We start from the raw sequence: 14,842 nt of genomic DNA on the forward strand, positions 1-14,842 counted from the left end.
CGCGCCGCCGCCACCTGCAGCCCTCATCTTGAACGCCCAGTCCCGCGCCAGTGCTTGTGGAGCCACCTGATGCGGTGGAGCAGCTGCCTGTGCAGCCGCTGGGGCGCCGCCGGCGGGGGCCAGCACGCCGGCGCTGACAGCGCGGCTGAGCCCGAGGGCGCGCGCGACACCGCCATCTGGGCCAACGCCGCGTGCAGTCCTGACCGGCGGCGGTGGCTTGCACCCTGACGCCGCCGGCTTGATATTGTAATGCTGTTACTGCCGCTGTCACGCGTGCTGTCACTAGTGCTGTTGCTAATGCTGTTGTTACTGCTGATGAGGCCGCGCCGATGCTGTTGCCGCCGGCCGCAACGCCCACCGCCGCCCCCGCCTGCGGCTCCTCCGGGCCCTCCGTCGCGGCGGCGCTGCTTGCGAGACGTGGCTGAGGAGGCCACTCGCACCCACCTCCTGCACACCGCATCACACACTGGGCATCGTCAGTCGGCCAATGTCAGAATGTTGCGGGGCGCATCAGCACTCCAAGTTGAGGGACTGACATGCAAGTCAAACTTGGTCGGGTGACGCCTTCCCACACACCGGTGGCTGTAGCCCATGCCGGGCATGTGGGTCCAGATGATCCAGGGCATACGTACTCACGCACTCATCCCAGCCACATAACCACCCAGATGGAAAGTCGAAATGAAGTGCAACCAGACAAAGCGTGGGACATCGCCCCGCTCCCACCTCCAGCGTTGAATGTTGGCCGGCTAAGCCGCGCCGCCCTAGGACGACCCTGGCAAGACCCCAATGCACGAGCTAGCCAGCAGCAGCACCCGAGCGCTCCCGCAGGGCGCTGCGGACAGCTGCAACGCCCACGGCTGCAACGCCCACGCCCATGTTCCGCGTTGTCCAAGGCAATGTCTCCACACGCATCACTCGCTGCCGGTATGCGCTCAGTGGTCCCCTGCTGCGACCTCACGTGCCCCCCATCGCCCCGCAGCCCGGAGCTTGAATAGGGACTCGGCACGCGGTGACCCATCACGCGCCACTACGTGCCGCGCCGCCACGCGCCACGCCACACGCCACGTCACGCCGCCGCTACACTACGAACCGCCACGGGCCGCGCCGCGCCCCGTTCCTACCCCGCCCCGCCCCCAAACATCCCCCGCCAGCACATGCACGCCCAAAGCCACCACCCACCTGCGCCGCATTGTCGGGGAGGCAGGGGCCTGGGCCACGTCCACGGACGGCGGCGGGGCGGGAAAGACCAGCTTGGGCCAGCGCGCTAGCAGCTCCCAGCGGCCGCTGAGAGTTACCGTGGGCGCTTCGGCAGAACTACATCGCTGCCACCCAGCCTCCTCACGCCATATGCTACAAGCGCCATGTGCCGTTTGCCCGGCTGCCAGCTGAGCTCCCCCTGAACCCTAATCGCCAGACCTGCAGGGCCTCGTTGCCGAGACGCAGGCTCCCCGTCCCCGAATGATAGCTACCCACGACAGTGATATATGCCATAGACGCTTAACACAGCGGGGCGTCAGAAAGCAGGTTTGTGGCGTCTCGAGCTAAGTTCATGGCGGGTTGGACATGCTCCTGGCTCAGGATGGCATTCTCGTACTCGGTTACGTATATCTATGTGGTGAAATATTTATTCTAGAAGTGACGTGCACAGAAATATGTCTGGGTTTACGGCCAGCAGCTGCATCGGAGCCGGCTGTGTGACAGCTACGTTACTTGCGGCATGACGCAGTCTAGCATGCAAAACGACCATATGCCTGATATATTTGAGTTATGCAGCCCAGAGCCAGGTCTGGGGCCGTGTGCGTGTTTTGCGTGGCGTGCTCCACGGAACCTGTCCAGTCAGGCAGCCTGCGGTCGCGGCGGAGGGGTGACACTCGCGGGTTTGGCTGCTCTCATCCAGCTCCGGTCGACTAGCCGTGGGCTTACTTCAAGGCAACGGCTGTAAAGCTTGGGCTCACTTTCAGGTCCTGGTGGAGGGGGCGGGGGGGGGGGGGTAGGAAACAAAGTGCCAGACCCCGCTGTCGTTACTTCCTCGGCCGCCCGGCGCCCTTGCTCATTTATTTAACCGCATCCATCACGTCCCCGTACTTAGTGTTCTTCGTTTAGTCACCCCGCGCAGCGCGCAGCCATAACAGCCACAGCCTGCAGCCCGGCTTGCGCACCATGTCCTCGCGGTTGTTTAGGGGTTGACGTTGCTTGCCTCGCGCCTAGCGCCATAGCTTCTACGCTGCAGTGCATCACGCCTCCTGTCCCTCCCTCCTCCCTCCCTTACATGTCGTGCTGGGCACCGGTGGCGCTGGTGTTCTCCAGGTTGGTTTCGGGCGCATCCTTTCTGGTAGTCCCAACGCCAGCCCGGCCGGCGTCGTCCAGCAGCCCAGCCATCCCAATACAGCAGCCACCTTCCGTCAGCCAGCCATGGGCGCGACCGTCCACAGCGTTTACCGTCGGTTACGAGGTAACATGTGAATTCGCAACTTGCGCTACTGACTGCCTACTCTCGTGCCGCCTGCAAGCCCACTCCGCCTTCCGCTCTGGTCTACGTACGCATTAGTTCCGCAACACTCGTCAACCCCATGCCTCGAAACCCTCGGGACACTCCTAGAGGGGACGACCGACCCCCCCCCCCCCCCCAACACCCACACACCCACACACACACGGACAAACCTTGGTGTGTAGGGGTTAAAACCCCTCCATCTTATACCAAAGTGGCGTCAATCGACTCCTCAAGACAAGCACTATCACTCCGTGCCATCAGCGGTCCTGTACTGAAACTCCTTGTCGATTTGACCTGGCCTGTACCGTACCGTACGTCATTGCTTGCCGCCTGCACGGATTGCAGTCCGTTGCCTGTTCCCATCCAACCCCGAGCTCAAAACCAGGATGCCATTTAGGGTGGTGTTGAAAAACACCGATTTTTTGATAGGTCAGTCCATCGCCTCGACGGCCGGCCGCACAGGGCCTTCACACCACGAAGCCAGGCACGGAGACCACACTCTCCAGCCAGCCGTGCTCGGCCACGGCCTTTGCCTCACGCACCGCCAGCTGCATGGCCTGCAGGCGGACCTGCCATTCCACCTCCCACTGGCCGGCCTCCTGCAGGTCCCACACAGCCTGGGTCTCAAGCTCGCACACCGTCTGAGCCAGGTACTCGAGCACCAGATCAGATCCAATCTGGATCATGTCGAAACGACAGCTCAGTGCCTGCTGTAGGCGGTCCGTGGCCCGAGCCTTCAGAGCCTGAATGGTGTCCCAGGCCTGCTGCACGCCGGCCCAGTGCTTCGTGAATGTCTGGAACATCAGGCGGTACGCGCCAGAGCCAGCGGGCTTGTAGGGAGCAATATCGTCGGCAGAGTGGTCGATGATGACCAGGGGGCAGCCGCTCGCGTGCAGGCAGGAGCAAATGGTGAAGTCGAGGGCATCGGTGTCGGAACCGTCGATGGCGTCGGGCTTCGGGCAGGCGGGGTTGGTGTCGCAGGTCGGGGCGGTGACAGCAGGCTTCAGGGAGCCATCAGCCAGCGAGCCCAGAGGAGTCTCAGCAGCGCACAGCAGTTTGGGCTTTGGCTCGTTGTCAGCAGGCGGAAAGCCGTCGCGGTCGGCGATGTGCATGTCCATCTTGTCGCCGATAGAAGACGCCGGGCTTGAGGGCCGGTCATCCTCGGAGACCTAGAGTCGCCAAGAATAGAGAACAGCTCGTTACGCCCCGTTTCATGCGTTGACCGGCAGCATCCCTTTTCAGCATGCGTTCAGCACTCGCCCAACAAGCGTCTAAACAAACCGCAACAGCCCGCACTACTCACAAGTCGGTCCTCGCAGTCAGAATCCTCATGCCCAGGGCACTTGGACACAGCGCAAACGCAGAGCGCCATCACCAAAGTAAGCATGCCGCCCTCCAGGACGGACAGCGCAACCGCGGACTGCGCCAGGACGGCCACAGCCAGCGAGAACTGGAGCAGGGGAATCAGAATGCTAAGGAGCTCCATCTTAGCTCAAAGCTAACAGAACGTGGTGGTACAGGAAACCGGCGGGGCGGGCAGCTGGGGTACCGCTGAGCTCACTTGGTTGTAAGAAGCAGTAGGGCTCTAGTTGCACAGCACTGGTGAATGGGTGTACATGCAGGAGGCTATGGAGGGATGGGCTTTTATAGCGGGCGGGCGGCAGGGGGGCCAGGCTGAGCCGAGAAAGTCAGCGCAATGCAGGCGGTTGTTTGACCCAACCGCGGCTCACCTGTGCCAAAACGCGACCAACGCACAGGGCCACCTCCAGACGCCAACGCCGCGCAAACTAATTGTAATTCAGTATTCTGTACCCAAATCGCGCGGCGCTTACCCACATCCCGCTAGCTCGCACAGGCCGATGGCCCACATCGCGAAGCCTCCGCCGCACACGCAGGCCCCACCACGCCCCCTCCACCGCCGCACCCACCTCCTGCACCAGCTCGAGCCCATGCGCCGTGCCGCCCTCTGCCCCCAGCGCGCCTCCGTTCCTCTCCCGCACGCCCGCTCCTGCACAGCTGATGCTGAGCTTCTCGGCATAGGAGTTCCCTGCAATGCGGTGCACATGTGGGTAGGACCAAGAAGTGTAAACGGCGACCACAGCTGTTACCACACGTGCGTCCATGTACCCGGCTGCGGGTTGGCTGCGCACACGGCGCATGCCTCCGCCTGCCATCCCTGTTCTGCTAGCCTCTGCGTGCCCGCGCCTGCACCGGACATTCCAGTCGCTGCTCAATGTGCATTCACCTGCTTGCCACAACACCAAGCGCTCTGGCACCTACCTGCCCCCTGCTGCATGCCACCGCGCACAGCTGCTGTGGGCAGTCAGCCTGGCCCGTACCGCCCTCACGCCTCCTGCCGCGCCAATGCAGCCAGGCCGGGCCACCCGCACTACTGTACTGTTGTTCGCTTGGGCCATGCGGTCTGAAAGGGACAGGAGCGGGGTTGAGGGGGGGTTGAGGGTGGGTGCGCGGGGGTAGGGTGTGTGTGCAAAGCCAGAGACAAGGCGAAGCCGGGGCAGGGAGTCATGCACAGCTGGCGACGGCACGCGCTTTGACGCGGCTCACTTACTACGTCTAGCCATGCGCGCCTCTCTACCTCCTGTCCGTCGCTGCTGGCCTGCGCAGTGCTCACCTTCCGACTCCTCCGCGGCCCCTTCGCCTTCTGGACCTGTGCCAGGCCGCATCGCCTGAAGCAGCGCCGCACGCACGCGCCCGCCCGCGACGCTGCCGCCTGCAGCCCTGATCTTGAACACCCAGTCCCACGCCGCGAGTGTTGGTGATAACGCCTGAATGCGGTGGAGCGGCTACCTGTGCAGCCGCTGGGGCGCCGCCGGCGGGAGGCGGCCCAGGTCCAGCTTGTGCGCTGGCGACGACAGCAGCCATGGCCTGTGGGGGGCCACCGCCGAAGCGCCACCGCTGCGCCCGCCCGCGCCGCCGCCGCCTGCAGCCCTGATCTTGACCGCCCAGTCCCGCGCCAGTGCTTGTGGAGCCACCTGATGCGGTGGAGCGGCTGCCTGTGCAGCCGCTGGGGCGCCGCCGGCGGGAGGCGGCCCGGGTCCAGCTTGTGCGCTGGCGACGACAGCAGCCATGGCCTGTGGGGGGCCGCATCGCCTGAAGCAGCGCCGCATGCACGCGCCCGCCCGCGACGCCGCCGCCTGCAGCCCTGATCTTGAACGCCCAGTCCCGCGCCAGTGCTTGTGGAGCCACCTGATGCGGTGGAGCGGCTGCCTGTGCAGCCGCTGGGGCGCCGCCGGCGGGGGCCAGCACGCCGGCGCTGACAGCGCGGCTGAGCCCGAGGGCGCGCGCGACACCCCCATCTGGGCCAACGCCGCGTGCAGTCCTGACCGGCAGCGGTGGCTTGCACCCTGACGCCGCCGGCTTGATATTGTAATGCTGTTACTGCCGCTGGCACGCGTGCTGTCACTAGTGCTGTTGCTAATGCTGTTGTTACTGCTGATGAGGCGGCGCCGATGCTGTTGCCGCCGGCCGCAACGCCCACCGCCGTCCCCGCCTGCGGCTCCTCCGGGGCCCTCCGTGACGGCGGCGCTGCTTGCGAGACGTGGCTGAGGAGTCCACTCGCACCCACCTCCTGCACATCGCATCACACACTGGGCATCGTCAGTCGGCCAATGTCAGAATGTTGTGGGGCGCATCAGCACTCCAAGTTGAGTGACTGACATGCAAGTCAAACTTGGTCGGGTGACGCCTTCGTTCCCACACACCGGTGGCTGTAGCCCATGCCGGGCATGTGGGTCCAGATGATCCAGGGCATACGTACTCACGCACTCATCCCAGCCACATAACCACCCAGATGGAAAGTCGAAATGCAGCGCAACCAGCAGACAAAGCGTGGGACATCGCCCCCAACCGCTCCCACCTCCAGCGCCTGCAGATGCTCCTCGCCTCCGTCAGGTCTCCAGAGCCCGGGGGTGTGCCCATCGGCTCCGCCCGCACCTGTGGGCCGCCGAAGCGCTCCCACGGCTGCCACGCCAGCAGGTATTGCGCTTGACCTGAGCACGGGGAACGCCCATGTTCCGCGTTGTCCAAGGCAATGTCTCCACACGCATCACTCGCTGCCGGTATGCGCTCAGTGGTCCCCTGCTGCGACCTCACGTGCCCCCCATCGCCCCGCAGCCCGGAGCTTAAATAGGGACTCGGCACGCGGTGACCCATCACGCGCCACTACGTGCCGCGCCGCCACGCGCCACGCCACACGCCACGTCACGCCGCCGCTACACTACGAACCGCCACAGGCCGCGCCGCGCCGCGTTCCTACCCCGCCCCGCCCCCAAACATCCCCCGCCAGCACATGCACGCCCAAAGCCACCACCCACCTGCGCCGCATTGTCGGGGAGGCAGGGGCCTGGGTCACGTCCACGGACGGCGGCGGGGCGGGAAAGAACAGCTTGGGCCAGCGCGCTAGCAGCTCCCAGCGGCCGCTGAGAGTTACCGTGGGCGCTTCGGCAGAACTACATCGCTGCCACCCAGCCTCCTCACGCCATATGCTACAAGCGCCATGTGCCGTTCGCCCGGCTGCCAGCTGAGCTCCCCCTGAACCCTAATCGCCAGACCTGCAGGGCCTCGTTGCCGAGACGCAGGCTCCCCGTCCCCGAATGATAGCTACCCACGACAGTGATATATGCCATAGACGCTTAACACAGCGGGGCGTCAGAAAGCAGGTTTGTGGCGTCTCGAGCTAAGTTCATGGCGGGTTGGACATGCTCCTGGCTCAGGATGGCATTCTCGTACTCGGTTACGTATATCTATGTGGTGAAATATTTATTCTAGAAGTGACGTGCACAGAGATATGTCCGGGTCCACGGCCAGCAGCTGCATCGGAGCCGGCTGTGTGACAGCTACGGTTGCGGCGTGACGCAGTCTTACATACAACGCGATCATATGCCTGATAAGATTAAATTATGCAGCCCAGAGCCAGGTCTGGGGCCGTGTGCGTGTTTTGCGTGGCGTGCTTCACGGAACCTGTCCAGTCAGGCAGCCTGCGGCGGAGGGGTGACACTCGCGGGTTTGGCTGCTCTCATCCAGCTCCGGTCGACTAGCCGTGGGCTTACTTCAAGGCAACGGCTGTAAAGCTTGGGCTCACTTTCAGGTCCTGGTGGAGGGGGCGGGGGGGGGGGTAGGAAACAAAGTGCCAGACCCCGCTGTCGTTACTTCCTCGGCCGCCCGGCGCCCTTGCTCATTTATTTAACCGCATCCATCACGTCCCCGTACTTAGTGTTCTTCGTTTAGTCACCCCGCGCAGCGCGCAGCCATAACAGCCACAGCCTGCAGCCCGGCTTGCGCACCATGTCCTCGCGGTTGTTTAGGGGTTGACGTTGCTTGCCTCGCGCCTAGCGCCATAGCTTCTACGCTGCAGTGCATCACGCCTCCTGTCCCTCCCTCATCCCTCCCTTACATGTCGTGCTGGGCACCGGTGGCGCTGGTGTTCTCCAGGTTGGTTTCGGGCGCATCCTTTCTGGTAGTCCCAACGCCAGCCCGGCCGGCGTCGTCCAGCCCAGCCATCCCAATACAGCAGCCACCTTCCGTCAGCCAGCCATGGGCGCGACCGTCCACAGCGTTTACCGTCGGTTACGAGGTAACATGTGAATTCGCAACTTGCGCTACTGACTGCCTACTCTCGTGCCGCCTGCAAGCCCACTCCGCCTTCCGCTCTGGTCTACGTACGCATTAGTTCCGCAACACTCGTCAACCCCATGCCTCGAAACCCTCGGGACACTCCTAGAGGGGACGACCGACCCCCCCCCCCCAACACCCACACACCCACACACACACGGACAAACCTTGGTGTGTAGGGGTTAAAACCCCTCCATCTTATACCAAAGTGGCGTCAATCGACTCCTCAAGACAAGCACTATCACTCCGTGCCATCAGCGGTCCTGTACTGAAACTCCTTGTCGATTTGACCTGGCCTGTACCGTACCGTACGTCATTGCTTGCCGCCTGCACGGATTGCAGTCCGTTGCCTGTTCCCATCCAACCCCGAGCTCAAAACCAGGATGCCATTTAGGGTGGTGTTGAAAAACACCGATTTTTTGATAGGTCAGTCCATCGCCTCGCCGGCCGGCCGCACAGGGCCTTCACACCACGAAGCCAGGCACGGAGACCACACTCTCCAGCCAGCCGTGCTCGGCCACGGCCTTTGCCTCACGCACCGCCAGCTGCATGGCCTGCAGGCGGACCTGCCATTCCACCTCCCACTGGCCGGCCTCCTGCAGGTCCCACACAGCCTGGGTCTCAAGCTCGCACACCGTCTGAGCCAGGTACTCGAGCACCAGATCAGATCCAATCTGGGTCATGTCGAAACGGCAGCGCAGTGCCTGCTGTAGGCGGTCCGTGGCCCGAGCCTTCAGAGCCTGAATGGTGTCCCAGGCCTGCTGCACGCCGGCCCAGTGCTTCGTGAATGTCTGGAACATCAGGCGGTACGCGCCAGAGCCAGCGGGCTTGTAAGGGGCAATATCGTCGGCGGAGTGGTCGATGATGACCAGGGGGCAGCCGCTCGCGTGCAGGCAGGAGCAAATGGTGAAGTCGAGGGCGTCGGTGTCGGAACCGTCGAGGGCGTCGGGCTTCGGGCAGGCGGGGTTGGTGTCGCAGGCCGGGGCGGTGACAGCAGGCTTCAGGGAGCCATCAGCCATCGGCGAGCCCAGAGGAGTCTCAGCAGCGCACAGCAGGTTGGGCTTGGGCTCGTTGTCAGCAGGCGGAAAGCCGTCGCGGTCGGCGATGTGCATGTCCATCTTGTCGCCGATAGAAGACGCCGGGCTTGAGGGCCGGTCATCCTCGGAGACCTAGAGTCGCCAAGAATAGAGAACAGCTCGTTACGCCCCGTTTCATGCGTTGACCGGCAGCATCCCTTTTCAGCATGCGCTCAGCACTCGCCCAACAAGCGTCTAAACAAACCGCAACAGCCCGCACTACTCACAAGTCGGTCCTCGCAGTCAGAATCCTCATGCCCAGGGCACTTGGACACAGCGCAAACGCAGAGCGCCATCACCAAAGTAAGCATGCCGCCCTCCAGGACGGACAGCGCAACCGCGGACTGCGCCAGGACGGCCACAGCCAGCGAGAACTGGAGCAGGGGAATCAGAATGCTAAGGAGCTCCATCTTAGCTCAAAGCTAACAGAACGTGGTGGTACAGGAAACCGGCGGGGCGGGCAGCTGGGGTACCGCTGAGCTCACTTGGTTGTAAGAAGCAGTAGGGCTCTAGTTGCACAGCACTGGTGAATGGGTGTACATGCAGGAGGCTATGGAGGGATGGGCTTTTATAGCGGGCGGGCGGCAGGGGGGCCAGGCTGAGCCGAGAAAGTCAGCGCAATGCAGGCGGTTGTTTGACCCAACCGCGGCTCACCTGTGCCAAAACGCGACCAACGCACAGGGCCACCTCCAGACGCCAACGCCGCGCAAACTAATTGTAATTCAGTATTCTGTACCCAAATCGCGCGGCGCTTACCCACATCCCGCTAGCTCGCACAGGCCGATGGCCCACATCGCGAAGCCTCCGCCGCACACGCAGGCCCCACCACGCCCCCTCCACCGCCGCACCCACCTCCTGCACCAGCTCGAGCCCATGCGCCGTGCCGCCCTCTGCCCCCAGCGCGCCTCCGTTCCTCTCCCGCACGCCCGCTCCTGCACAGCTGATGCTGAGCTTCTCGGCATAGGAGTTCCCTGCAATGCGGTGCACATGTGGGTAGGACCAAGAAGTGTAAACGGCGACCACAGCTGTTACCACACGTGCGTCCATGTACCCGGCTGCGGGTTGGCTGCGCACACGGCGCATGCCTCCGCCTGCCATCCCTGTTCTGCTAGCCTCTGCGTGCCCGCGCCTGCACCGGACATTCCAGTCGCTGCTCAATGTGCATTCACCTGCTTGCCACAACACCAAGCGCTCTGGCACCTACCTGCCCCCTGCTGCATGCCACCGCGCACAGCTGCTGTGGGCAGTCAGCCTGGCCCGTACCGCCCTCACGCCTCCTGCCGCGCCAATGCAGCCAGGCCGGGCCACCCGCACTACTGTACTGTTGTTCGCTTGGGCCATGCGGTCTGAAAGGGACAGGAGCGGGGTTGAGGGGGGGTTGAGGGTGGGTGCGCGGGGGTAGGGTGTGTGTGCAAAGCCAGAGACAAGGCGAAGCCGGGGCAGGGAGTCATGCACAGCTGGCGACGGCACGCGCTTTGACGCGGCTCACTTACTACGTCTAGCCATGCGCGCCTCTCTACCTCCTGTCCGTCGCTGCTGGCCTGCGCAGTGCTCACCTTCCGACTCCTCCGCGGCCCCTTCGCCTTCTGGACCTGTGCCAGGCCGCATCGCCTGAAGCAGCGCCGCACGCACGCGCCCGCCCGCGACGCTGCCGCCTGCAGCCCTGATCTTGAACACCCAGTCCCACGCCGCGAGTGTTGGTGATAACGCCTGAATGCGGTGGAGCGGCTACCTGTGCAGCCGCTGGGGCGCCGCCGGCGGGAGGCGGCCCAGGTCCAGCTTGTGCGCTGGCGACGACAGCAGCCATGGCCTGTGGGGGGCCACCGCCGAAGCGCCACCGCTGCGCCCGCCCGCGCCGCCGCCGCCTGCAGCCCTGATCTTGACCGCCCAGTCCCGCGCCAGTGCTTGTGGAGCCACCTGATGCGGTGGAGCGGCTGCCTGTGCAGCCGCTGGGGCGCCGCCGGCGGGAGGCGGCCCGGGTCCAGCTTGTGCGCTGGCGACGACAGCAGCCATGGCCTGTGGGGGGCCGCATCGCCTGAAGCAGCGCCGCATGCACGCGCCCGCCCGCGACGCCGCCGCCTGCAGGCCCTGATCTTGAACGCCCAGTCCCGCGCCAGTGCTTGTGGAGCCACCTGATGCGGTGGAGCGGCTGCCTGTGCAGCCGCTGGGGCGCCGCCGGCGGGGGCCAGCACGCCGGCGCTGACAGCGCGGCTGAGCCCGAGGGCGCGCGCGACACCCCCATCTGGGCCAACGCCGCGTGCAGTCCTGACCGGCAGCGGTGGCTTGCACCCTGACGCCGCCGGCTTGATATTGTAATGCTGTTACTGCCGCTGGCACGCGTGCTGTCACTAGTGCTGTTGCTAATGCTGTTGTTACTGCTGATGAGGCGGCGCCGATGCTGTTGCCGCCGGCCGCAACGCCCACCGCCGTCCCCGCCTGCGGCTCCTCCGGGGCCCTCCGTGACGGCGGCGCTGCTTGCGAGACGTGGCTGAGGAGTCCACTCGCACCCACCTCCTGCACATCGCATCACACACTGGGCATCGTCAGTCGGCCAATGTCAGAATGTTGTGGGGCGCATCAGCACTCCAAGTTGAGTGACTGACATGCAAGTCAAACTTGGTCGGGTGACGCCTTCGTTCCCACACACCGGTGGCTGTAGCCCATGCCGGGCATGTGGGTCCAGATGATCCAGGGCATACGTACTCACGCACTCATCCCAGCCACATAACCACCCAGATGGAAAGTCGAAATGAAGTGCAACCAGACAAAGCGTGGGACATCGCCCCCAACCGCTCCCACCTCCAGCGCCTGCAGATGCTCCTCGCCTCCGTCAGGTCTCCAGAGCCGGTGGGTGTGCCCATCGGCTCCGCCCGCACCTGTGGGCCGCCGAAGCGCTCCCACGGCTGCCGCGCCAGCAGGTATTGCACTTGACCTGAGCACGGGGAAGAGCAACAACGAGGCACAAGGTCGGCATCTCAGCCACCATACCCACGGTACGATGCAGCAGGCTCAGTTGAATGTTGGCCGGCTAAGCCGCGCCGCCCTAGGACGACCCTGGCAAGACCCCCAATGCACGAGCTAGCCAGCAGCAGCACCCGAGCGCTCCCGCAGGGCGCTGCGGACAGCTGCAACGCCCACGGCTGCAACGCCCACGCCCATGTTCCGCGTTGTCCAAGGCAATGTCTCCACACGCATCACTCGCTGCCGGTATGCGCTCAGTGGTCCCCTGCTGCGACCTCACGTGCCCCCCATCGCCCCGCAGCCCGGAGCTTAAATAGGGACTCGGCACGCGGTGACCCATCACGCGCCACTACGTGCCGCGCCGCCACGCGCCACGCCACACGCCACGTCACGCCGCCGCTACACTACGAACCGCCACGGGCCGCGCCGCGCCGCGTTCCTACCCCGCCCCGCCCCCAAACATCCCCCGCCAGCACATGCACGCCCAAAGCCACCACCCACCTGCGCCGCATTGCCGAGGAGGCAGGGCCCTGGGCCACGTCCACGGACGGCGGCGGGGCGGGAAAGACCGCGCCGCCGCCGCCTGCAGCCCTCATCTTGAACGCCCAGTCCCGCGCCAGTGCTTGTGGAGCCGCCTGATGCGGTGGAGCGGCTGCCTGTGCAGCCGCTGGGGCGCCGCTGGCGGGAGGCGGCCCAGGTCCAGCTTGTGCGCTGGCGACGACAGCAGCCATGGCCTGTGGAGGGCCACCGCCGAAGCGCCACCGCTGCGCCCGCCTGCGCCGCCGCCGCCTGCAGCCCTGATCTTGAACGCCCAGTCCCGCGCCAGTGCTTGTGGAACCGCCTGATGCGGTGGAGCGGCTGCCTGTGCAGCCGCTGGGGCGCCGCCGGCGGGGGCCAGCACGCCGGCGCTGACAGCGCGGCTGAGCCCGAGGGCGCGCGCGACACCGCCATCTGGGCCAACGCCGCGTGCAGTCCTGACCGGCAGCGGTGGCTTGCACCCTGACGCCGCCGGCTTGATACTGTAATGCTGTTACTGCCGCTGTCACGCGTGCTGTCACTAGTGCTGTTGCTAATGCTGTTGTTACTGCTGTTGAGGCGGCGCCGATGCTGTTGCCGCTGGCCGCAACGCCCACCGCCGTCCCCGCCTGCGGCTCCTCCCGGACCCTCCGTGACGACGGCGCTGCTTGCGAGACGTGGCTGAGGAGTCCACTCGCACCCACCTCCTGCACATCGCATCACACACTGGGCATCGTCAGTCGGCCAATGTCAGAATGTTGCGGGGCGCATCAGCACTCCAAGTTGAGGGACTGACATGCAAGTCAAACTTGGTCGGGTGACGCCTTCCCACACACCGGTGGCTGTAGCCCATGCCGGGCATGTGGGTCCAGATGATCCAGGGCATACGTACTCACGCACTCATCCCAGCCACATAACCACCCAGATGGAAAGTCGAAATGAAGTGCAACCAGACAAAGCGTGGGACATCGCCCCCAACCGCTCCCACCTCCAGCGTTGAATGTTGGCCGGCTAAGCCGCGCCGCCCTAGGACGACCCTGGCAAGACCCCAATGCACGAGCTAGCCAGCAGCAGCACCCGAGCGCTACCGCAGGGCGCTGCGGACAGCTGCAACGCCCACGGCTGCAACGCCCACGCCCATGTTCCGCGTTGTCCAAGGCAATGTCTCCACACGCATCACTCGCTGCCGGTATGCGCTCAGTGGTCCCCTGCTGCGACCTCACGTGCCCCCCATCGCCCCGCAGCCCGGAGCTTGAATAGGGACTCGGCACGCGGTGACCCATCACGCGCCACTACGTGCCGCGCCGCCACGCGCCACGCCACACGCCACGTCACGCCGCCGCTACACTACGAACCGCCACGGGCCGCGCCGCGCCGCGTTCCTACCCCGCCCCGCCCCCAAACATCCCCCGCCAGCGCATGCACGCCCAAAGCCACCACCCACCTGCGCCGCATTGTCGGGGAGGCAGGGGCCTGGGCCACGTCCACGGACGGCGGCGGGGCGGGAAAGACCGCGCCGCCGCCACCTGCAGCCCTCATCTTGAACGCCCAGTCCCGCGCCAGTGCTTGTGGAGCCACCTGATGCGGTGGAGCAGCTGCCTGTGCAGCCGCTGGGGCGCCGCCGGCGGGAGGCGGCCCAGGTCCAGCTTGTGCGCTGGCGACGACAGCAGCCATGGCCTGTGGAGGGCCACCGCCGAAGCGCCACCGTTGCGCCCGCCTGCGCCGCCGCCGCCTGCAGCCCTCATCTTGAACGCCCAGTCCCGCGCCAGTGCTTGTGGAACCGCCTGATGCGGTGGAGCGGCTGCCTGTGCAGCCGCTGGGGCGCCGCCGGCGGGGGCCAGCACGCCGGCGCTGACAGCGCGGCTGAGCCCGAGGGCGCGCGCGACACCGCCACCTGGGCCAACGCCGCGTGCAGTCCTGACCGGCGGCGGTGGCTTGCACCCTGACGCCGCCGGCTTGATACTGTAATGCTGTTACTGCCGCTGTCACGCGTGCTGTCACTAGTGCTGTTGCTAATGCTGTTGTTACTGCTGTTGAGGCGGCGCCGATGCTGTTGCCGCTGGCCGCAACGCCCACCGCCGTCCCCGCCTGCGGCTCCTCCCGGACCCTCCGTGACGACGGCGCTGCTTGCGAGACGTGGCTGAGGAGTCCACTCGCACCCACCTCC

General features: G+C 65.5%; 4 protein-coding genes across 4 annotated transcripts in view; all 4 read right to left on the minus strand.

Moving 5' to 3' along the window:
* Window positions 1-609: 609 nt before the first annotated feature.
* On the minus strand, window positions 610-4,075 carry CHLRE_09g398401v5 (uncharacterized protein). Its single transcript, XM_043065888.1, has 2 exons — window positions 3,795-4,075; window positions 610-3,660 (listed from the first exon to the last, which is right to left on the minus strand). Exons 1-2 carry the CDS (start codon window positions 3,975-3,977, stop codon window positions 2,959-2,961), a joined length of 885 nt encoding a protein of 294 aa, XP_042921328.1. The 5' UTR covers window positions 3,978-4,075; the 3' UTR covers window positions 610-2,958.
* An 84-nt stretch (window positions 4,076-4,159) lies between these two features.
* CHLRE_09g398438v5 (uncharacterized protein) lies at window positions 4,160-7,255 on the minus strand. The gene is made up of 5 exons (XM_043065889.1): window positions 6,826-7,255; window positions 6,369-6,501; window positions 6,003-6,080; window positions 5,124-5,583; window positions 4,160-4,913 (listed from the first exon to the last, which is right to left on the minus strand). Exons 1-4 carry the CDS (start codon window positions 6,834-6,836, stop codon window positions 5,296-5,298), a joined length of 510 nt encoding a protein of 169 aa, XP_042921329.1. The 5' UTR covers window positions 6,837-7,255; the 3' UTR covers window positions 4,160-4,913; window positions 5,124-5,295.
* A 424-nt stretch (window positions 7,256-7,679) lies between these two features.
* Window positions 7,680-9,725, minus strand: CHLRE_09g398475v5 (uncharacterized protein). The gene is made up of 2 exons (XM_043065891.1): window positions 9,426-9,725; window positions 7,680-9,291 (listed from the first exon to the last, which is right to left on the minus strand). The coding sequence occupies exons 1-2, from the start codon at window positions 9,606-9,608 to the stop codon at window positions 8,587-8,589; spliced, it is 888 nt and encodes a 295-aa protein (XP_042921330.1). The 5' UTR covers window positions 9,609-9,725; the 3' UTR covers window positions 7,680-8,586.
* A 74-nt stretch (window positions 9,726-9,799) lies between these two features.
* CHLRE_09g398512v5 (uncharacterized protein) overlaps window positions 9,800-14,842 on the minus strand; it is a 19,766-nt gene continuing 14,723 nt past the window's right edge. The window contains exons 8-10 of the mRNA XM_043065892.1: window positions 13,380-14,119; window positions 11,906-12,660; window positions 9,800-10,544 (exon numbers count right to left, since the gene is read on the minus strand). The gene's annotated coding sequence lies outside the window, so the exon portion shown is untranslated. The remainder of the gene's footprint in view (window positions 10,545-11,905; window positions 12,661-13,379; window positions 14,120-14,842) is intronic.

Source organism: Chlamydomonas reinhardtii, chromosome 9 (genome assembly GCF_000002595.2).
Source record: "Chlamydomonas reinhardtii strain CC-503 cw92 mt+ chromosome 9, whole genome shotgun sequence".
In the NCBI taxonomy this organism is placed as follows: Eukaryota; Viridiplantae; Chlorophyta; class Chlorophyceae; order Chlamydomonadales; family Chlamydomonadaceae; genus Chlamydomonas; species Chlamydomonas reinhardtii.

What these genes read in the sequence shown, in the direction of transcription:
- CHLRE_09g398401v5 (XM_043065888.1), bottom strand. Translation starts at nt 3,977, where the DNA reads ATGGAGCTCCTTAGCATTCTGATTCCCCTGCTCCAGTTCTCGCTGGCT. An exon ending in CTGACTGCGAGGACCGACTT is followed by an intron (nt 3,661 to 3,794) that starts GTGAGTAGTGCG and finishes TGGCGACTCTAG; the next exon opens with GTCTCCGAGGATGACCGGCC.
- CHLRE_09g398475v5 (XM_043065891.1), bottom strand. Translation starts at nt 9,608, where the DNA reads ATGGAGCTCCTTAGCATTCTGATTCCCCTGCTCCAGTTCTCGCTGGCT. An exon ending in CTGACTGCGAGGACCGACTT is followed by an intron (nt 9,292 to 9,425) that starts GTGAGTAGTGCG and finishes TGGCGACTCTAG; the next exon opens with GTCTCCGAGGATGACCGGCC.
- CHLRE_09g398438v5 (XM_043065889.1), bottom strand. An exon ending in AGCATCTGCAGGCGCTGGAG is followed by an intron (nt 6,081 to 6,368) that starts GTGGGAGCGGTT and finishes TGCGATGTGCAG; the next exon opens with GAGGTGGGTGCGAGTGGACT. An exon ending in GGGCCCCGGAGGAGCCGCAG is followed by an intron (nt 5,584 to 6,002) that starts GCGGGGACGGCG and finishes GGCCCCCCACAG; the next exon opens with GCCATGGCTGCTGTCGTCGC.